This window comes from Emys orbicularis, chromosome 5 (genome assembly GCF_028017835.1).
Source record: "Emys orbicularis isolate rEmyOrb1 chromosome 5, rEmyOrb1.hap1, whole genome shotgun sequence".
Taxonomy (NCBI): domain Eukaryota; kingdom Metazoa; phylum Chordata; order Testudines; family Emydidae; genus Emys; species Emys orbicularis.
Window position 1 is genome coordinate 57,787,829 of NC_088687.1, and position 23,431 is coordinate 57,811,259.

The 23,431-nt window shown below is 41.9% G+C and overlaps 1 protein-coding gene across 1 annotated transcript; it reads left to right on the top strand.

The window, feature by feature from the left end:
- Positions 1-252: 252 nt before the first annotated feature.
- Positions 253-11,621, top strand: REELD1 (reeler domain containing 1). The gene is made up of 6 exons (XM_065405707.1): positions 253-460; positions 1,823-2,045; positions 3,224-3,396; positions 4,431-4,770; positions 5,447-5,510; positions 10,989-11,621. Exons 1-6 carry the CDS (start codon positions 253-255, stop codon positions 11,619-11,621), a joined length of 1,641 nt encoding a protein of 546 aa, XP_065261779.1.
- Positions 11,622-23,431: the final 11,810 nt, after the last annotated feature.

A 23,431-nucleotide genomic window follows, 5' to 3' on the forward strand; every position in this document is an offset into this window, starting at 1 on the left:
CACTGCTTAAAATGTTCCTCGATTGTGGGTTACTAAGAAGGGCTCCATGAGTCATAGGGAACTTTTTTTTTTTTTTTTTTTTTTTTTTTTTTTTAATTGAAAGGTTTTGGGAAGTATTATTCCATGTCTCAATGAATTCAAAGATGACACATGTGCCATGTTTACTGATTGTATCTTCCTAGAAATTATTACTTTGAACTTAACCTAGAGTGTAATGCCTGTTATTTTGAATAACATAAGGTGGAGGATGGAATGAAAGTCCAGCTAGTTATCATTGGATGGGCATGCACAATCTTGTGCTCGGTTTCGTACACTGCTGCCTTCTCCCATGGTGCGAGTCTTTCCGCCTGTGGTGACATGACACCCAAACATATAAGAGCTCAGCTTCAGAACCCCCGGAACAACTATATCACTCTCCACACCAATATGTCCTTCTACTTTCCAGGTGATAAGGTACCAGGTAAGGAGTATTAACTAACTTTACAACACAGAACATTCATGAAAAAGTTGCAGTGCTGCTAGTAGTTTTCTCCTGTTGTGGGTCAAGCAGAGAAATGCAAATCACAGCAGCACGGATTCTGATTACTGTGTATCTAGCAGGGAAGTTTTCTAGACTGCACTATTGACTCATAAGGAGTAATTATTTAATAGGAAACTTGTATTTACACACACACACCTCTACCCCAATATAATGCGACCCGATATAACACGAATTTGGATAGAACGCGGTAAAGCAGCGGGGAGCCCCAGGCCCTTTAAATCGCCGCCTGAGCCCTGCTGCTGTTGTGCACAGTGATTTAAAGGGCCCGGGACTCCCCGCAGTGGCTGGAGCACCGGGCCCTTTAAATCACCGCCGGGGAAGCCTGACCGTACCGGCTTACTTTAACCTCTGGATATAACGCGGTTTCACCTATAACGCGGTGAGATTTTTTGGCTCCAGAGGACCGCGTTTTATCGGGGTAGAGGTGTACATATAAAAAACACATGATAACTAATCTCAGTTAAGACAATCTTTGAGTGATGAGAAGAGGGATACTCTACGCATCTACCCTAATTACAGATACATACCATAAATGAAGGTTGCTATGTAAAATATGCATTCTTTTTTCTCATTATAATCCTTTCAGTCTTAATGAACATTCTGCAATCAGTTACACTTAGGTAAATTCAGAGAATGAAATTGTACATTTCAATGGGTTCTTCTTCAGATTTTCCCCATGTGATAGATGCTGGGCCCGAGGCAACCCCCACTGAAGTCAAACAGGCCCATAGATCCAATGGGAGATTCTCACACAGAGAACTTTGTAGGACCGGGCCCCAAGTATTTTAAATGGCAATGAAGAGGAAGCTGACCCGTAAACATATCGTCCATACTACCTACCTACCCACATACTCATTCCTATTCAAAAGACCAGGTCTTAAACAAAAATGGAGCATGCACTCTTTTGTGCATCAGGACAGTTTAATTCTTATACAGGAGTTCTTTTCAAAATTAATCAATATGGTGTATATGTATATATTAATAGTGTATAGATAGCTGTATTTTTCCGAGTATCAGCGGATTAGTAGTTCATAATTAAAAAATGACTCAGGCAAAATTTCCATGTAGCTTTCATGGGAAAAGAGTCAGCATTAAAGAATGTTCTGATATTTTCAGAATGCTTAAGAGAGAAATGTAGAGGCAAAATGGCAGGCTTGGTTCCATATGGATTACTCCCAAGTTCACCAATTCCAAAGAAAATTCCACTGGAAATGATTCATGTCAGAAATGCAAGTGGATGCCTTGGACAAATTGCTTTTTGTACCATGGTTTGTTTTGCAGTGACAGTGAGGAGCTCTCGTGATTTCATGGGCTTTTTGCTTCAAGCTCGCAGGGTATCTAATGATCAAGTTGCTGGCACTTTTGTTTTCATTCCTCCGGGTTCCAAACTGCTGACTTGTTTTGAAGATGGCGATTCTGTAACCCATTCTGACAAGTCACTGAAGAGAAACCTGTCATTTGTGTGGAAGGCACCTGCCCAGCCCATTGGAGACATCAAGTTCTTGTAAGAATATATGGGTCCTAACCCTAGTTCATATCTACGGAAAGTCCCGATGCCCTTACAGTTTGCCATGTTCAATGGGGGAGGGGCAGGGAACAGTGTTTAGATATTGCTTGACATTCACCAAATATTGGAGTAATTTCTCAGCTGCTGTAAATTGTCATAGATTCATAGTCTTCAGTGGCAATTTACAGCAGATGAGGATCTGCTCCTTTGTATTTACATGGTCAGCTTTCTCCTACTATTAAACAAATCTGCAGATGGAAAACAGCCTAAATACTTTAGAAATCAGTAGCCCTGTATACGATTTCACTGATTTTTATTTACCTCCTTTAAAAAGTTAAATATAAATAGAATTGTTCACAGAATAAGTTATTGGCTTGCATCAGATAGTAACAGAGAGGACACTAGATATCCAAGATCAGATAATATAGCTCAGTTTAGGCAGTATAAATTATGAGTTACACTAATACATATTGCACCCAAAAATACAGTCATTAAAAGAATCTTAAAGTTGCAAAGTGAAACACTCCAGAATTAGGAAATGGCAGCTGACCCGGGGCTGCCACAGGTGTTTAATTGCTGTGTAGCCACACCCCAAGAGACACAGGACTCCTAGGTTCAATTCCAGGTTCTGTAGGAAAGTGTTTTTTAGTAGTATAGACCTTTGTCTGTCCTCCTCTGGCAGAAAAGCAGCATGGAAAATATCAGCTTGAATGATTAAAGCTTGGCAAAGTTATAAGCAACTGAATAGAGGGGCTTATAATAGAAAGTGTCCAACAGTCTCAGTTATAGGTGGTGTTACCAGCCCTGCTATAATACTGTTATAAAAGTAAAATGGATGAGACTTAAATCAGTAACTCCCACTTGCCTCCTTGCCCATGGAAGCAAAGCTAGTAAAAGTTTTCCAAATGTATTTTTGTTAAAATTTGAAATTGTTTTATTTTCCCATTCAGTTTTTCATCAGTCCTAATTATAAGTGAACCATTACACTGCATTTTCCCTATGGTTTCTAGTGTGTTTTATTTTTAATATAAAAACTGTGATGGACTAATCTATTAATTTTTATTGCACTGTTTTAGTTTTTTTTAAATAATTCCTTCTGATTAGGGAAATTTCTGATGTTCTATTAATGATACAGGGTGACTAAATTTTTGCCTAACATACATTATTTTTGACAGTTTATCGGTAGTCCAGTCATATTTTGTTTACTGGGTAAGGATTGAATCTGCTATTGTGTCCCACCAAATACAAAACAGAACACCTGCTGCTAGTAGCAAGAAGTCCAGCACTATAATGCCAACACCACTGCAGAAACCTACTGATCTAAAAGTAACAGTTACAGCAAGCAAAGGTATGTGTTATTTTACTGACAACTTAGTTCCAATAGAATATTTTTATGGTATATTCCTTCTTCCAGCTAACACAAGTGACATAAGTGAACCTCAGGAGTTCACTTAACATAGTTACTGGGGCCTGATCCCCTGAGGAAAGTCTTGAAGTGACACACTCATCACCATTCAGGGTCCAGGCTTTAATCTGAATGAGGGCAGCGATATACAGTTTAAACAATGTTGCCAACTTCCATGATTTTATCGTGAGTCTTGCTACAGTTGATGTTTTACTTAAAGCCCCAGCTCCAGGAAACACATGATTTCATGAGAATTTCAGCTTTCATTTAAAACAAAAAAGTTTCTAGCCCTCCTGGTTGCAAAGAACAGCATGAAAACATAACTGGAGAGCACTCTATAGACTCGAAAAGAAAAAGAATCCAAAATGTACTCTTTTTAATCTCAAAAATTTAAGCCAGTTTCGTGATTTTGGAGGCCTGACTCATGTTTTTTGGATGCTTGGGTGTGGCATTATTGTTTAAATAAGAGAAAGTCCTATATTTATTGTCAGTATGACTGTTTGATGACCTCAACTATGTGTATTGGACAAAAGGCAGGTCATCTGTCATTTCTCTCAGTTTGGGGTGAGCAGGGCTTTTTCAAAGTGAATGCACATCTAGGAAAAGCAGATAAGTATTTTATCATTGCTTCAGCAGTCTTGGGTTTGTGAAATACCCTCTTCCCAAGATGGAACGAACCATGAATCTAGACTTTTAAAAAATGAGCCTTGTTTCTTAAAGTATTCAGCATGGCACCTTGGCTTTAATTTAATTATTTTATCTGAACTTAATTTGGGGAGGGCTTTATTGGTTTACTCTCCAGTTTCCATGGGATGCCTAGATTTCTATTTTAGCTTTGTGCTATAGAAATCAAAGTTATTATTATTATTTTTAGTATATGAATGCAGATAATATATTAATCAATCTCATTACAAATCAAGGTTTGAAACAAACAATACAAAGAAAATACACTTGTTCTCTTTTTTGTGTTTCTTAAGGTTCCGCTACACCCAACAGTATTACTGTCTTTACTCAGTCTGCAAAATTTATGCCTGCCAGACTGACTAGAATTGCAGTGACAAAAGTACTGGAGCCTGCTTTTGGAAGCAGACAAGACACAGAGCAACTTGATAAGGGAAAGCAACAGTCTGAGACCTCTGTGGATTCAGTAGCCTTGAGGGTCAGCAGCAGACATGGAGGAGGGCAAGCCAACAGAAGCAGCATCTACAGTGATCAAAGTCTGGAGCCATCACTTGAGTTTCAAGGGTTGGACATGGCGAACATCTTGCGAAGTTTCATTTTACAAGCTTATACCTCCAGCCCCAGCACACCTGATGGGTACTGTGTGAACAGTGAATGTAATGTACTGAATATGAATACAACTACTTCTCCAAAAGTTATGGAAGGAGTAAATTAGCACCTGTTTCTCCATAGGGCAAGTGGTGCCCATGTGGCAAGCTGTGCATTCCTACTAGGTATTTGCATGGTGAGATTTTGAAAATTACTCAGCCCCTTTTGGGGCTGGGTGTAATGTAAAGTGAAGCTAATACTACAATGGGACACTTTACATAGAACTGAGGAGAAGGTACTCAGGCAACTTATATTTACATTTTTCATATTTTTCTAAAAATAATCAAAGAAATGATGAATCTAGCAGGGCTAGCCTTCCATCACTGGGGAGAAGGAAAAGGAAAACTGAACTAGCTGATGGCAAAAGTTTGGATTCAGTGGGACTTGGGCAGGATTGGGTCCAATAAGCATCTATATAATTGGGGTGGGGAGGAAGAGAAATTTGGCACTGAATGTTCTGCATTATCTTATCTGTACTGTACTTAGGTTGGATTGCATGACTGCTGTCTCTATGGGCCCCTCGCATCACAATAAATGTGTACGTCATGAGGCTATTCTAGCGAGCAACATTTTTAATAAAGTACAGACTCTGGGTTTTTTTCATTGTAATTTGTACAGATAAACAAAATATATTAAACTTATCCCTTCTTTTCCAATATTTTAGACCACCAAGCATCTCAGGTGCTTCCACATCACAACTGTGTTTGACATGTAAGGAAGATATGCAGGTAAGAACTGTGTGGGGTGTTTTGTTTTGTTTTCTATTGTTGGGGTTCCCCCAAGACCTCTTCAGTTCCCTAAGATCTCAGTTTGGCTCCAGTCTCATCATTCAGCATATAATCAAATTACATTTGAGTTGACTGGGCTTAAGTGAAGGGGTTGGGTACAGGGTATGCCACACGTCCAACCCAATTCCTTTATATACACGTACAGTGCATCACGTGTTTTGGGATTGGCATTGTCTCTTTGTAGGAACTAATCCCTGTACAGCATGCTCTACTCACACACTGTCCATGCACAACTTACTCTTTACCTCATCTTACGTTCTAGGCTTATCTGATCCATTGTTATCTAGGCCATTAAGGGATTCCCTGGATGTTTCTCCTTATCTTAGCTAGTACAGACATTCTGTTTCCAGCCTGCTGATCCATTTACCTCCCTAACCCCATCTCCCAAGAAATGAGGCCTCACCCATGTCCAATTACTCACGCCAAGTCATCTGCCAAAATGGAAAATTATTGGAAGCAGGTGGAAATTTTAGCAGCAGATGACAATAAAACCTTTTGCATCTTAACAGCAACATGTGTTCTGTATATGCCACATATATTACTAAAGCTATTTTAACACTGTTAGTGAAAATATTCAAAACTCTACCAGTAGAGCCATGTGCCTTGATTACTACGAGTTCAACTGTAAAATGATCTGAAAACCCTTTTTGATACATAGCAATGACATGATTTTAAATTGCAACAATTTGAGATGTTTTTGGTTTAGAACCCTGCATTGGTTGCCACGGGGAGGCTGGAAATCTCCTTTTTCCAGTGATCCTGTTTCTAGCCCTGAAAGGCTGATAGATATTAAAGCTGTCAGTGTCTAGGACTCTGATCTGAGTCTCAGGCAGTTGTATTCTTTTGGGGGAGATTCCACTATATCTATTGTGACAAAATGGCCAATGTTGGTATGGTGGGTCCCATGCTTTTCTTGGCGGGGGGCTAAGACACCACCCTTTACCCCTGCTCTTGGGGTGCCGAGGGCCCCTCTAGTGGCTTGGGAAGATGGTAGAGGAGGGAAGCGGGGGAGGGGTCTGGGTTTACTCCATATTCTGAGCCCCAGCCCCTCTCAACCCCAGCAGGTTTCTTACCCTCTTCCCCCTTGAGTAGGGTTACCCTCGGTCCTTAGACGCTGGGGGAGGGAGTCTCCCTTACTTCGGTTCTCTGGTCTTTCAAGTCTCAGCAACACACCTTTAAGCTCCAGTCCTCTCTCCTTCCTCAGACAACCTGACTGCCTGAAGCAGGGGGTTTTATTAGGTTCCTGGCAGGGTCTTAATTGACTACAGGTGCTCCAGTTAACCTGTCTCAACCCTCCCTAGTCTACAGGGAACCACGACTTAATTAGCCTAGGGCTTATATATGTCCCCTCTCCCACTGCTCCCTGGCCCTCATGTATTGCACTACCTATCTCTCTCTCTCTATATATGAATGACTTAATGAAACAAGCCTGACCCAAAGCCCCATATCCAAACATGGCCCAAAGATGGATCTATGTTCATCTGTTTTACCACTGAGCACTACCTGTGTCTTCATTTCACACCACTTCTCTCAGTGATCTTTTCTTGCAGAAATGGATGGGTTTACTGATTTGTTTTCCTGCTTAGCTTTAAACATTTTGCTAAACCTAAAACTCTTTAAAATAGTTCTAATTCACCCTGCTGTAAATACTGACTTCAAAACATATGCATGGTCCAGCTCATTGAACCACATAACCTATAGCACATGTACAGAAATGTACTATTCCTTTGAACTCTGAAATAACAAAAATAAATCATAATATATAAAGTGCTCACACAAATTTATCAGGAAGTACAGTAAGCTTAAACAGGCACTTTGGCATGGGAATGTAGCACTACTGAATGTACAAGCACAACTTGGCTTTGTTTAGGCAGCTAAATGCCCCACATCTTGCTTTAAAGCAAAGTAAACCAGCTAGAAACATTTCAGGCTGTTTCCTCTCTCTCCTTTCAGTATATGCTCAGACATAATGATGGGATTGTATTAGCTGCTGTTCTGGGCTGTACCTCTTAGAGGGCAGTCAACATCCTGAAATCCTCTTTAGCCTGCATGAGGTGTACAGACCCAGGCAGTGGGGCTGATTCTGTTATCGCTTACTTTGGTGTAAAACAGGATCAACTCCATTGAAGTCAAAGCATTTACGCTAATGTAAAAGCATTGTAGGTGAGTCTGGATTCAAACCCATTGTATTTATGGGTATCTGGCCTGTACCTGCTTTTACCAGACAGCTGGGGTCACCCTAGCCAGTTTGTGAAATGTACTGCTGCGGGAGGCCTCCAGCTACAGCTTGTTCTTTCAGGTGCAGCATCCTCCGTCAGCAGCCAGGGGTTGCAGTGGTGCCGCCTGATGCAGCTTTTGCTTTGTTTTGCGCCTGCTGCTTCCTGCTGCCATCCCTGGTGCCTCTGTACTTTAGGGGAGGCAGCAAGCAAGCAGCAGGGAGAAGAGCCGATTCTAGGTACAGCACTTGTCCCATCCAGGGCCGGTGCAACCACTAGGCGAAATAGGCGGCCGCCTAGGGCGCCTAGTGGTTGAGGGCGCCTAAAAGCCCGCTCAGGCAAAGAGGTGGAGTAGAGGTGAGCTGACGCGGGGAGGGCCGCCTGCAGTAACGGGGGGGGGGGGGTGCACAGGGGAACCTCTCCCCACCTCAGATCACCTCCACTCTGCCTCCTCCGCTGAGCACACAGCCCCCGCTCCAATTCTCCTCCAATCGGAACCGCAATCCCGGGAGGGGAGGAGAATTAGAGCGGCGCCAGCATGCTCAGCGGAGGAGGCGGAGTGGAGGTGAGCTGGGGCGGGCTCCCCGGGTGGGGTTAGCTGCCATAGGGGGGCGGCGGGCGGGGTTAGCTGCCGTGGGGGGGGGGGCGGCGGTCGGGGTTAGCTGCGGGGGGGGGGGTAGCTGTGGCAGGGGGGCTCCCCAGGTGTGGGGGGGTGGCGGGCTGGGTTAGCTGCCACGGCGGGCGGGGTTAGCTGCCGCAGGGGGGGGCTCCTCTGGTGGGAGTGGTGGGTGGGCGTGGTTAGCTGTCGCGGGGGGTGGTGGGGTTAGCTGGGTGGGGGGTGGCGCAAGGTGGAAGTTTCGCCTAGGGCGCGAAACTTCCTTGCACCGGCCCTGGTCCCATCCCATACAAGTAGCAACATGTTTCCTACTCTCCCGTGTTTCAGAGATGGTGGGATTTAGGGAAGAAATACTGAGAACAAGAGTGTGTGTGTGTGTGTGTGTAATTGGAGACAGCATCTCCAATTTTGGATAAACTAGGAAAGTTATGGGTGGTGGATGAACTGAGGGGTCCTGCATGAATGGGGGGCAGGGTGAGGGCAGGGCCTGAACTGAGGCGGTGGCAGTAGGGGCTGAAGGGATGAACTGACAGAGACCCAGAGAGGTATGAACTGGGAAAAGGAAGGCTTGGAGAGATCAACTGGGGGTGGATGGCTGGAGCAATGACTTGGAAGGGGACAAACTGGAGATTAACTAGGAAGGAAAGAGGCAGTTGGGAGATGCTGGGGAAAGAAGAACTGTAGGGAGATAACAGGTGGAGTCTGAGGTTGAGGAGGAGAGATGAACTGGGGACCTGGATGGGAACTAGGGCAGGAGCTGGAGAGTGGATTAGAGTTGGGGTCAAGGGGAATAGAGAGGCTATGTGGTAAAAGGGAGAACACTACACAGAATACAGAGAAGGGGAGCAACAAGGGACAAGGGATAGGTCTGGGAGATGCCATAAGGAGAGAGAAACATGGGAACCCAGAGAATCAAGGAAGAGAACAAATGAGAAATATTTAGGAGATTCCAGGAGAGAAAAAGGAGAAGAGAGGGAGATAGAGGAGATCAGTGAGCAAATGGACCAGAGAACTGGTGCAGTGGAGTCAAAGGTGAGATAATGTGGATCACTTGGGCAAAGGGGATGGGCAAGAAAAAATGAAAGAAGGGAAAGGAGAGAGAAAGAAAGAAGAGACACAGCGGGAACATAAGAGAAGAGAATTTTACAAATCAGGAAAAAAAGGACAGAATGAATCCAAAATGGAAGGAGAGAAACAAAGGGTGAAATCCCATAGTATTTTCCAGGTAGATAGCCCTTTTTCCATTTGGGGGAAGGGACTGGGATGGCTGTTCCAAGTATCTGTGCTGTATTGACACTGCTAGCTAGCTACTCTAGATTCTGCAGTTTAATCACTGAAATTCTGTTGTTTGCTGTCTACATTTTATTGTCACATTCACCTTCTTCAGTGGTAACCTCTCCCACAATCAGAGCTAGTGCTGTCTATCCCCTTCCTAGCCTCACAGCTCACCAGGACTCCTGCCTGACTGGCTACCCAGCAAGCTTTTTAAACACCCACTAATGACATCAGAGGCCAAGAGCTTTTCTGGTGTAATTGATGGATGTGCTAAAGAGCCTGCTGGACTGCTCAAGTTGCATAGAAACCAGCTACTAAGGGCCCGATCCAAACCCAAAGAAGCTGATCACCCATAGACTTCACTGGTTCTAGATCAGGGAGCAGCTGTGCAATGTGAAGGTAAGAGTTCAGTGCAGGTCTCAGATTCATTTCTTTCAGGGGCATCTCTAAAATCCTCAGATTGCCTCTGCAGCCAGTCTTGATTAAGATCTGTAGTGAAGTCTAGGCTAAAGTCTAGCCTGGGGTCTTCATTTTGTGACTGCTAAAACAAGGTGCGTTGCAACAAGAAGGAACTGAGAAATGAGTGAGTTAACAAAATACCAATTCACATTGTATGGGATGGTTCAGCATTATTTACAGGTGGCAGTTTTCCAACTGACAGTGCAGCGTGGGAAAGCAGGCAACTTTTGGCCAGGGCTGAGTTATTGAACTTTAAAATCCTATGGGAACTTTTCCTTTTATTTAAATAGTATCAAAGGGCGAGGTAAACTAAATTCTTCTGTGACTCCCCTGCCCCAAAGGCCTGATCCAAAGCCCAGAAAAGTTAATGGGCATCTTTCTGTTGATGTGGCGGCATGATCCTGGCATTAGCGAAGTGTAATCATTTGGTGCACTCAGGTGTCTATTTTATATTTTTGAGCAAGATATGTTAAGTGACTGCAGGGCTGGTGCCAGGTGCCAGGTACCAGCCCCAGAAATTGAAGTCCTTTTTACAGAGACTGGCACCTTGATGGGGTAAGCTTCCTACTCTGCCCTACCAACTTGCTTCCACTCTGAGCAATGGGACCAACTTCGAGTGTCTATTCCATCTATGGCATCCTGTGATGAGATATCAAGCAAGGGTGTCAGTTGTGTCCCTGTTGAATGCACCAACTCATTTCACAAAGGCCAATAAACAACCATTGGCTATTGTTCTTGGTTATTCCCAAACTAGGTGGATTTGAACCAGTGACTAGGAGCCGAAAGAGCCAGTTAAATCCCACAAGCTGTTTAGACTCTTATCAGATATTTTGTCATATTTTTGCTTTTAAGGAAGTTGCTGTGAACTCCAACCAGATGACAAAACCTGTGTTGCATGCTACTGCTTCACTTTCCACCCAGTTTTGGTACACTTACCTGCTTGCAGTTCCAGGCACAACATCACAGCATAGAGATGGGGAAGCTGACTTGGATGTCTCCAGCAGTTTATCATCAGCTTCAAGGCAGATGGCAGAGAGGCGGTCAGTGACACAGAAGGCTTCAGCAAACTTCTTGCTGCAGTCAGAACATGCAGTTTCCGGAGAGGAGGAGGAGAACCAAGAGGAGGTTACTGGAAATACACTTCCATGGGTGACCAGACCCATGCCTGATGCTGCTGTTCCTGGGAAAGGAGCAGAACACCCCAGAAAAGAGGGACAATTCATAGCAGCCCAACTTGGCATTCTCCTTGGCTGTACAGCTGCCCTCGGCATGGCTCTGGCTGCTGGGCTGCGCTGCATCCATGCCCAGTATTGTCACAAGCGAACAGAAGTGTCCTTTAGTGAACCAGACAATGATGTCATCACAATGAGAGAGGGTGGGGAGATGATGCAATTCAGGAAGATACGGGAAAACAGCTTTGTGCTGGTGCAGGCCGAGTACAACTGGATCAGCCCATCAGGCAGTGGAAAAAAGACAGTCATCTAAAAATACCTGCAAATCCCACATAGTGCTTTATAGATTAGGTAGCGTCGTATGTAGGGCAGATGGTAAAAATTAATCGGAATGTCTAACGTGAATACAGGAAGCTGTTATAGTGTAGCTCCTATATATAACCATCTCAGTAAATATACTCCAACTGAAAAATGATGGAAGTAGATACATGTTCTGATCACAGTACAAATGCATGCAACTCAGTTACAGATGTTATGAAAATTAGATGTTCTAAATTACAGATGCTATGAAAATATAAGTAGACGTATTGTTTAAAGTATTACACTTAACACAATAAATATTGTATAGCTACTCATTAACTGTGTTATTGTAGCCATTACATTTCCTTTGTTGCCTTAAGGTATAATCAAAAATAGAAATTCTTCCTCTGCACTTTGGTGTCGTCTCTTATTTATTCTCAGCAAAAGTTTCTGGTGGCTTATTTTCTTCTACTAGAAAACAGACAAAGGTGATCTTAACCTCAGTTCTCACTTAAAACTTCATACATTTTGACTGTGTGAGAGAGACTTCTCAAATCGGTAAAATATTTGACACTTGAATTCAAGTTCCTGCTCAAAAACACAAAGCGATGACATGTCAGTTGAGAAAATTGATCTGAAGAAGGCAGCGGCTGGCTGGCATTATTGAAGAGATCTAAAGGAATGAAAAACAAAGCAGTAAACACTAGCTTTTGGGGAGAAACATGCCTCCATGCAGGTGTAAATGGAAAGAAAACCTTTCCTGTCCATTTACGCCTGATGAGGAGACATGTTTAAGGCTAACAGCCAGCATTTCCACAGACACATATTGAGTATCCTCCTCAGGTCTTTTCAGGAAACCCCAGCAAAGGCCAGATTACAAATTAACAGCATCTTTGTACTCTGAATTTTAGCAAAACTTTTCTGATTCAGATTGTGCAGCGTTAGCTGCAGGCAGCTAACAGAATGGGCACTTACTTAGGGCCACATTGGGAGCTTATCAGAGACACATTTAATTTGCATTAAATGAAGCCCATTTACAGCCTGTGAAGAGGTCATGTCCAGGGCCGGCTCCAGGCACCGGCGAAGGAAGCAGGTGCTTGGGGCAGCCAATACAAAGGGGCGGCACTCCGTCCGCTATTGGGGCGGCATGTCCGGGTCTTCGGCGGGACTTCGGCGGTGGGTCCCTCAGTCCCTGTCTTCCTCTTTGAGCTGCCGCCGAATTGCTGCCGCCGAGGAAGAGAGGGAGTGAAAGACCCACTGCTGAACTGCCGCCGAAGAATGGAGCGGCGCAATTGAGCTGCCGCTGAAGTGCCGCCGATCGGCTTTTTTTTTCTTTTTTCCCCCTGCCGCTTGGGGCGGCAGAAAACCTGGAGCTGGCCCTGGTCATGTCACAGCATGCAATGCTCCATCTTAACCTAAGCAGACTCTGCCAGGACCTGTATGGGCTACACCTCTTTACTGAAAGATGAGGACGCATGCAGGGTGTCACCTAGAACTCAATGGATCATCCCAAGACTAACTGTACCATCTTATCTTTGATAGTGACCATGAGACTGACTATACTCTGACTTACACTTTGTACAGCTTCACTTTGCTTTGCACACTAACATGGCTACCCCCTGATACTTGACACCATGTCTTCAACAGTGATGCTTAGGGGGGTAAGTCAGCCCAGAAATTCCCTACTATGCCTATTCTTGAAATGTGATGAGCATAATGGATTTAGTTCGTTTGCCAATACATTTTTGTATCCTACTTCTCTATGCAGAAGGAGTTTGATTTTTTCAGTACTATGATCGGTGGTATTAAATGTTGCAGTCCATATGTGGCCAAATTCTTCTGAAACTAACTTCACACGCGCAGTGAACTAGAGACACAGTGGATGGAGAAAGGTCTAGCTATGTGGAACTATCCAAATGCACAAAAACGTATAAAAGTAAACTTGACAGGCTGAATCGTTCTTTATTATTACAAGGAAATTATTCCAATGACAACATCTGCATCCTTTCACTGCAGAATAAGCAAATCTTGGGCATAAAATGCTTTTTGTGAAATATTTTTGTTGCAAAACTCAGTAAAAAGCTGTTATTAAATAGCAATTATTGTAAGTGAATGTTCTTACATTCATTATGTTAGATGAGCAGGGTGCTTATGCATTATCTATTAGGAAGTCTATAGACTTACAAGGGGAAAAAAGTTAATTCGTCCAACACGCAGAACACTTTTTCTGGTACAGGTATTTCCAATTGAGGTTCTGTCCTATGTCACCCTTTAAAAAAAATTACAACTTTATATAACCCAGTATAGGTGAACTGTAGTTTCTAAAGCAGACTGTAGTCAAGTCATTGTTAATGCATCCAAAAAAGTCCTAATTAACTGAGAAAATAGGTCAACAAGCTAGTAAATATTTAAACAACTATCACATTTTATTTAAAAAGTTTCCTATGACGGCTTAGCAGTTTATGAATAAATTACAAATGCTTATGTCCTCTCTCACCATTTCTCTGCCTGTCCATGTTTCACATTATCAGATAGTTATAGCTTAGAAAGTTTAACTCTCCCACCCCCACCTTTTAGCAGGTTAATTGGCGAACGCGAAGGACACCAGAGTTGGGAAAGATTTGGTTAGCATGATGGGATTTGGTGGAGACACGGGTCAAATCCTACTTTGTTACATTCACGCAAATCCATTTTTTATTAGTACTGGAGTAATATTTGCATTGTAGTAGTGCCTAGGAACCCTAGTTATGGACCATGATTCCACTGTGTTAGGCACTTTACAAACACCGGACAAAAAGACGGTCCCTGTCCCACAGAGCTTGCAATCTAAGTAATTGTTACCCTCCCCACCGGTTGTCCAGGGCAGTGGTTGGTGGTGAGATTTGCACACCAAGAGTTCATCTAAATTGATGCTGGGAATGACTAACGTGAATATGTGCATTTTGCTGGGCCGCTGAAGAGCCCATTGTTTTTGTGCTTCTGAATGATGTTTCTTTTATTATAATCTCTAATATTTAATACCTACATATAGGGCTTTTCTTCTGTCATTTACAAATATCAGTACATTAACTTATTAAAATTCAAATCACATTTTGAGTAACAAGTGAAAATTTATTTCCCCCTCTCTCAACAAACTGCTGATATTAACATGGGGGTGGCAAAAAACTTGAATGTATGCATTTGACTTTATTTTTACTACAGGATCCCAATGCTTACACCACAAATTGGCAGAAGGTGGTCTGTAAGTTGTTTTAGGCTGGCATTGTGCAGCAAAGTGATGGTGTTTGCATGAGGATCATTGGTGGAAGAGCAACAAAGAACAGAAGGTCAGTTCTAATAAGTGTCCATTCCAAGTTGTAGCGCTGGGCTACACAACTAAAGGACATCAAACACGATTCCTGTGCCACCTGTATTGGTTGTCCAAAGCCTTTGCAACAATCGTCTGACCTTATCTGCTCTACATTAAAAAAAATAAAAGCTTTAGCAATAAAAAATTCTTTCAAGCTAACCTCTGTACAGATACACCCATTCTTCTCCTCACCTGCTTACTGTAAATGTCTCTTCCCTGACACCCCCCATGCCATCCCTCTCCTGCCCGTACAAACCACTGCTGCTCAGATCATCTTCCTGGCATGGTGATCTGTCTATTTTTGAATATCTTCATTGTCTCACTCTTTTCCAGTGTCATGGTCTAACCTCAACTGCAGCTCAACTTCCAGACTCTGAATAATTCTGCCCCTTACCATTGGACATTGGGTCTTCATGCTATGCCACCTCTGCTCCACCTGGGGGCTCTCCAGCATTCACAGAACTCTTGGCTACCCTGTTGGCTCAGCTTTACTAACGTAGTGCAGGATAAAGACTCTGGCTCCAAGAACATAGTGCAGTCATGTTGTTTTTTGGGAAGTTGTAGAATTGGAGAAAACATCTGAGGTCCAGGGCCCAAGTACATCCTAGCCTCACCATTTCCAATGGGGAGACTGTCTGAGAGACAAACCCTATAGGAAAGAATCCAGGGTGAAATCCTGGACCCACTGACATCAGTGGGATTTTTGCCATTGACTTCAGTGGAGCCAGGATTACCCCTATGGTCAAAATGTACTGTCAGTCCCCTTGACCTCAGCTACAACCATAATTCTGGTGGCTGGTACAACAAGGCTGCATAAGCTCATGCTGATGAATGCAGTCATCAACAAAAGCAGTGTTATTCACAAACTGAGTTCAAATGAGTCCCTCCCCCCCCGAATTTTGCCTGTGTCACTGGGTATATCTACATGGCAAAAAAAAACCAGACCTGCAGCAGTGAGTCTCAGAGCCTGGATCAACTGACGAAGCCTCATGGGGCTCATATTGCGCTGTTCAAACTAGCAGTGTAGGCTTGGGCTGGAGCCTGGGCTGTGAAACTCCAGGAGGGGAGAGGGTCTCTAAGCCTGGGCTCCATCCCAAGCCCAAATGCTGACATTGCTATTTTTAGCACTGCAGCATAAACCCTGTGAGCCTGAGCTCAGGATCTGAGACTCGCTGCTGTGGGGTTTTTTTTTTTGTTTTTTTTTGCTGTGTAGAAATATCCACTGAGATCTGGCTGGACGACTCTGCCAGCCCGGGATTGGCTCAGTTCTCCAGGCTACTCAATACAACACAGGCCAACTGAGGTGAAGCAGCCATGTTATTCTTATGGGACCTCAGATGCAAAAGAGGACACACACTGCAGACTAAAGCATTCGATGTGTTCATGCCATGCAAGTCCAGGGGCAGAAGAAAACATGGGCTGAGAACCTGGGGGTGAGGTTTCCTCTCCTCCTATTTCCCTGCCAATCTGCCTAGTGCCCAATCCAGCTACTTGGTCTGGATGTTGTGCTGAGAAGTTGCCTTTATTTACGCACAGACATTTAAAAATGCCCATGCAAAGAGCTCTAGATGCCCTAACAATTTTTTAGATCTACAATCACAACTGACTACCCAATAGCAAAACCTAATTGTATACAGCTAAAGCAACCCAAACAGCCAATAAATTGAAGCAGCAAAAACAGCTCTTTAACCCTCCCCCCCCCCCAAAAAGAGACCCTCAACCTTTCCCAAAAGCCCTGTCAGATAAATGGCTTTTGCATCATGTTCAGAAGGTTATTGAGTTTGGGCTTTTAATGAGTAAAGACCTATTTACAGCCCCATTTCAATTCCTTAACCCCTTCCCTGATGTGCCATGCTGTGAAGTCTTGTCTTGTCACACAGCAGCAGAGAAGCACTTTCTAATCTTGCTAGTTCCCTCTATTCAGCTGGGGTATCACAATACTCCCTGCCTATCTGAACTTTCCCCCCTGCCTCCCTTTCAGTCACTGAATCATTTCCCCTCTTCAGATCTCATTTCCAGAATGCTCTTTTTTCATTAGCTTATGTTTGACTCTGTAAAGCATGCTGTTATACAGTGTCTGAAGGACCCTATCTCAAAGTACACTTTATTGTATATTTCAGTGTATGCTTTGCTGATTTACAGTTGCTCTAGCGAACATCTCCCTTTCTTACCAGAGTGGATACATAAAGGATATATCAGCTCTGAGTAATTATTAGTATGTTCCAAGGTTGTGGTCTACAATCAAATAATGTGTAGGAGGAAGGAAAGACTCCAGTTTATCAAGCGAAGGTCAAATATCACAGATGGTCTCTCTTAATCTTCAGCTTGTAATATCCATTACAGATTGCATCTTCTAATGTCAAAGCATAATTTGTTGATCTAAAATGTGTTGCTATTTCAAAGGCAAGTCAAAGATCAGAATCACTGAATATCAATGTACACTCATGTATGTTAGGAAGTGGTGTCCAGGTACCAAGGACGGTAAGCTGTTGATGTAGAGAGATATGTAACAAATGTGACTTGCTGATCTTTATTATGCAAACAAGTGGCCTAAAGTGGAAAAATAATTAACCCAGTCAAGTGAAATGTCACAAGTAGTTCCCAACACTCAATGGAGTGCAAACGATACTTGTCAGACAAGTTAACTTTGATCTTCTCCTTTAGCCACAGCCCAACCCTTTCTGTAGAAATATGTGTGGAAGGGATAAATGTACAACAACAAAAATATGAGAAGCTCTCCTATGGGAAATGTGCAGCATATTCATCTCTTGTGATCAGCGCAGCTGTGCACTGACCGTAAGGTATGGTCAAAGGTGTGTAGGCCAGAGATCCCAAAGAAACTGTCGACGAGATCTGAGGTTTTGCTCCATCTGGAGTGAGCATCCTCCTCCAAGCTTCCCAGCCCCAAAGTGGATGTAAATGTAATTTACACTCACTTTACCTGTCCAGAGTGGTGTAAAGAGACCTAAAGGTACCTAAGAATCAGCTCCTAAATCTTTACTAAGGTGTTTAACAAATGACATTTTTTGTGTACCTCTTTCCAAATTGAAATATACAAATATGGAGTTGCAATGCTATATAATTATCTGTTATTTAATCCTAAGGAAGAGGTAGAAATAACCTAGATAGATTTTTGTACACGTATTAGTGCAATTTGCTGTGACAAACTGAAATCATTGATGATAATGTCCATTCGCCTATCTCCAGCTACAGCCACTAGCACAGCGGGGCCATGCTCTCAGTTGGAGCTTCTAGGCACTATCATAATACACATAATAAATAATAATAAATGCCTGCTTGACAGTCATCTCCCTAGGACATCTGCTATAATAAGGGCCAAAAGGTGGTTTCTTAGCCCTTCTATCATTTGAAACAAGCCTGCCACAGGTTACGTATGTTGGAATTCTAGATGAACCTCATTGAACTGCAAATATGGATAGCATTTTCCCTAAAGAACGGTTGATGATATTTAGGTTCTAGCTCTACATATATCTATTACATTTTTTAAAAGTATATTACAAAGAAAGAAAAAGTTAGACAGATTATTTGGTTTGGGGGTGTCCTGTATCTATGAGATAAAGTAGAGCACAAACGTTTTGTGAAATATCCCCTAACTAGTGAAGGGAGAGTAATCAGATTCTCTGGGTAGGTGTGGGATAAAATTTAATACAGCTGAAAGTGAGGGGCTAACACCAGGGATAGTACCGATAGCGCTTTGAAAGATTCTTGGCACTGTACTGCACTTCAGTTCTTACCTGCAACACGCTGGGCTGGTCCAGTCTTCTTCCTTTCCTGAACTGAGACTGTCCCTTGTGCAGCTGGTTTGTGATGTGGAGGATACACATAATTTAAAGTGTATAGGGAAAACACTACTAAGGCCATGTTAACCAGGCAATATTTGAACTCGTCTCCAGAGTTGAAGTGCTAGTTTGTTAGCTACTGTAACAATTTGGCCTCATTTGTGTAGTTTATCAGAAATACTCTGTGGTAATCTTAGCAAAGATAGGAGGCTTTAATAAAGTTGTCCTAATAAATAATACTTAGAGCTTAGATGGCATTTTTCACCGTTAGCTCTCAAAGTGCTTTACCAAAGTAAATAAGAATTAAAACCCTACTTGACAAACAGGGAAACTGAGGCAAAGAAAGACTATCCTGTGGCAGAAAGTGCTCTGAGACAGATCTGATGATGTGCAAAGTGCCAAAATATGCTATGTTGTATTTACAATACACATACAGCATCCTTAAAACCAAAGACAAACTAACCAGCTTCTGACAGAATTCCATTGTATGTATTTAATCTGGGTGTGAATGTAATGCCCAACCTGGAGGTGAGAGACTAATGGCACTGAGAAAGTCATGTAAGTTTGCTCACAAGGCTGTGCCAGGTGGTGAACCTCAGCAGAGGCTGCTCTAGCTGTAGGTGAGCTAGGCAGCTGCTCCTCTGTTGTGGGCCAAATTTAAGTAGTGGTGGGGGGCAGCACACTAAAGTGTTGCCTAGGGCGACAGATTGCCTTGAATGGCTTCTGCATCTCAATGCTAGCCTGTAACCACTTGGCTATTTCAGTCCCGGAAGTGTCTGTCAATCATAAAATTATGCTGTGATTTTATGATGCTGTCCAAGTGTCCATTATGGAGTATGATTGGAGAGCCTCAAACTAATTCTCACTTGCAACATAAGGACACAGCTTTTCAAGGCACTGAGCACCTCCAATTGAAAGGAGTGGGAGTTGAAGGCAGTTAGCACCTGCCAGGAGCATTCATTCCCTGGCAGGACTTCAGCTAGTCTTTGTACCCAGGTCCCCAGAGATGAAAGTCACTGGGTCAGAATCTGCACTCAGTTACAGAAGTGTCAACCTAGAATAAACTCCACTGATTTAAACGGAGTTAGTCTAGATTTTCACTGGTGTAAATGAAATGAAATATAAAGCACTGCATAACATATTTCTGTAATACTATATTATACTATTTTTTACCTGAACTCTCAAAATAATAAGATACAAAACAGGATTTAGTAGGAGCTCTTACAGCTATATCAATTATTAACATGAAATTACTTTGACCACATATCTTAAGTTTGTTTATATAAGATATAGCTTGCAGCTTAGTTTGTCCAACTTATAGCTTCTAGCTCCCCAAAACATTAGCTTTGGTTTTCCACTAGAGGGTAGCATTGGTAAATGTATTGTCATTGTGGCATTTTTCTGGGGTTTTTTCCAAACCACTTTAGTTTCAGCACAAAATCTCTATTTTAAATGTTTTATTATTGTTAAAGAATGCTACAGTGTAAGGACATATAGAAGCAAAGCATTCTCCTTACTTTCTGGCAGCTTTCTTATGGCAATATCAACATACCAGTATGAGAGCTGCTATGTAAAATCCAAACTTCAGCCCAGACTTATTTTCATTTCTTTCTGTAAATGATATGCCATTATCATTCTGGAGCGGAGGGACAGGGGAAGAAGAAAGATACCATTTGATAAAACTGTGAAAGCCACTATTAGCACTTTCTCACCTCTAGCTATTCTTCTTTGTTGAGGATTGTACGCACTTACATAATGGGCTGGTATTGATTCACTCCTTTGAAAAGTGCCAAAGCAGCTCAAAGCTGTAGCCCAAGGGCTGTGCAATTAAAAAACATGATTTCAGGACCGGAACCAGTGTATTTATCTCAATCTGATATTAATAGGGGAAGAGGAAAGCACTGAGATTTTTAATCAACTACTCTGGTGATTTTAAATACAGTCTATTTGCAATATATTTCTTTGATTTTCAGTTTAAATTACTGAATCTTGCAATGCATTTGATATACTGCAAAACATTGTATTTATGAATACACAGAAGTCCTTGGTATACAAAGTGCAAAAGTCATCTGAAATTATCTTTGTTATTTTCTCTCTGAAGAGAATCATCCTAAGAGACAATAAGATATAAATTAAAAAAAAAAAAAAAAAAAGTGGAAAGTGATAGAATAGCTTCTTCAATTAGCAATGGATTAAGGGCATAAATTTATTTTAAATACATATAGGGCTTGATCCAAAGTCAATTAAAAGTAATCGAAAGGGTCCCATTGACTTTCATGGGCTCTCAATCAGGCCCATTGTGGTCAGAGGAGGGTGAAATTCAACCCTATGCAGATGGTCAGCGCCAGGGGTGAAATCCTGGCTGCACCAAAGTTAGAAATGTGTTCCATTGAGTTTGTTCAAGTGTGGATTTCACCCGAGGTCTATGGACCATTTGGGTCCCATCTGAGCCCTCTTTGGAGGGAAGAAAGAGGTGGTGCATAGATCTTGTGCTGGCTGGCTGAACAGGGCTGAATTTCAATCTCCTAGGCAAGCTCTCAGAGGACCCAGTTTGGTGATAATCAGGTCCACGGTCAGGGCTTGTCAGAAATATAATTATAAAACTGGTATTAATATCCTCAAATATGATTTACTAGCCCTTATGGACATCATTTGTGGTCAAGGACTCCAGAATCTTTAATAAAACAAAACAGAAAACAAAAGTCATTAAAGAAACAAATCAAGGAGTTAGTGCTAAAAATCCAGACTGACAGACGAATCTTAATTCACATAACTAAAAAAAAAAAAAAAAGTACAAGAAGCATCAGCCTAGATTTGACTCTTGACATCACTTCAAAGTAAAAAAGTCGCTGTTTGAGGTTATATTTTCCTTTGGGTGATTTGTATGCAATAGCTATCACGTGAATTAATAAATATGGACTTTTAAAAAAACAGGTATTAGGTATAGTTGATAACCTGCAACAGTTCTGCTTATCTTGACAAACCTTTTAGGGCTTTTTAGTGTGTGGATCATTGAGCCAATAGACCATAGCAGTTATGTCCATTGGATCAGCATGAGTTCTACTTTCACGAAAAAGCCTTAGGAAATTTTCTCTGGGAAAAAAATACTTTCACTCATGGAGAGCATATTTATGGGAAAAAGAGGTCTAATTCATTTGAGACCAAGTGCACTATACAAAGAGATTATCAGGAAAATCTTTTTTTTTAAATAGATTTTTTAAAAATGGAAATAAAGCACCTTTATAACTAAGGGCCAGATTCTGTTTTTATAATGAGGATTACTTTACTCAAGTAGTGCCACTGAAATCAGAATCTGGCTCTTAAGTTTTTTTTTTTTTGTAAAGGAAACCATTTTTCTTTACTTAGGCTCATCATGTTTAAAATCTTTTATTACCCATTACATTTTTTTCCATCGTGGTGTAAGATGGTCCTTCCCAAATTTCACCCATACCACACAGTTGGTAGCTAGCAAACCCCTGAAGCCAGGAGTTAAGAAATGCGATTGGATTTTGAATCGCAACAACCTGAATGAACTAATGACAATTCCTTAATATTTCAAGTTTTGTTTCTCAAATATTTGGTTAATATTAACAAATATATCCAGAAATTTCCTATGTTAAAATGGCACTTCATTTTTTTAAAAGTATAAAGCTTCATTTCTGCAATCTTCCACATACATTACATTGGAACATCATTTTATGTGTAAACCAGAGCTAAGTAACCAGCTGGGATTGGATAAATTAGCAGAGTTTGTTTTTACAACAAAAGACTAACAATTCTTAAATATTATTTAAAAATCAAATTACAGTACCCAAAGGCTAATGATTTACTATAACTTTTATGTGGAAAACTGTTTTTCACATGTAGTACTCAGTTCCAGGTATTTTCCTGTGTTTAATTCCTACGTTAGGATCTGTCAGAGTAAACACCGTACTTGAAATTGTTTTTAAAAAATGACTTGATAAGATCTGTTAAATGAGGTGATTTGTGAAACATCATATGTGGTAATATTGCTGTATATATTTGCCTGTGCCTTTCCAGACTGAAGAGCCAACATATGACATTATAACACACACAAACACACACACACACACACGCCACAGTATTTTTATTCTCATTTCTACTGCTTTACAAAATCTCATGCATCACAACTCAGCTATGCTCTTGCACTCCGAGGGGCCAAGAAGAAGGGAGTTTGCTAGAGTACAGTGGCAAAAATACAGGCACACAGTAGTAGTACTGGTCCCCATGTTGCCAGCAGGGGTGTTAATGTGAATGTGCGGTGGATTTGACTCCCACTTGGAAAGATCACAGTGTTTAATGTTCATAGGCAGTTACAGCTGAGCTGAACAGAAACTGGCTTCCCACATTAACACTAAATGAACAGCATCCAGCACAGTTATCATATTATCTGTTTGAAAATGTGTCATACTTACATTTTAGTACAGTATTGTGCTTCTGGGAGATATTTTATTTATTGAGGCAATAGATCTAAACAGAGATGATATATCCAATTCTCTACAGGAGGCTCAGGCAACTCTCAGCCAGGTACTTGAAGGACATAGCGTGTGTGTGTTTTGAAATGGAGGGAAGTGGGGCTGAGGAGCCACATACCGTACATGTCATGTATTGTCTCTCTCTCCACCACAAAGCACCGTTCAGTAGTTACGTTAA

Excerpts from the sequence above, each read along its gene's own strand:
- REELD1 (XM_065405707.1), top strand. The coding sequence starts at position 253 with ATGAAAGTCCAGCTAGTTATCATTGGATGGGCATGCACAATCTTGTGC. Across the intron at positions 2,046-3,223 it reads ATTGGAGACATCAAGTTCTT|TTTATCGGTAGTCCAGTCAT; the intron begins GTAAGAATATAT and ends TATTTTTGACAG. Across the intron at positions 4,771-5,446 it reads AGCCCCAGCACACCTGATGG|ACCACCAAGCATCTCAGGTG; the intron begins GTACTGTGTGAA and ends CCAATATTTTAG.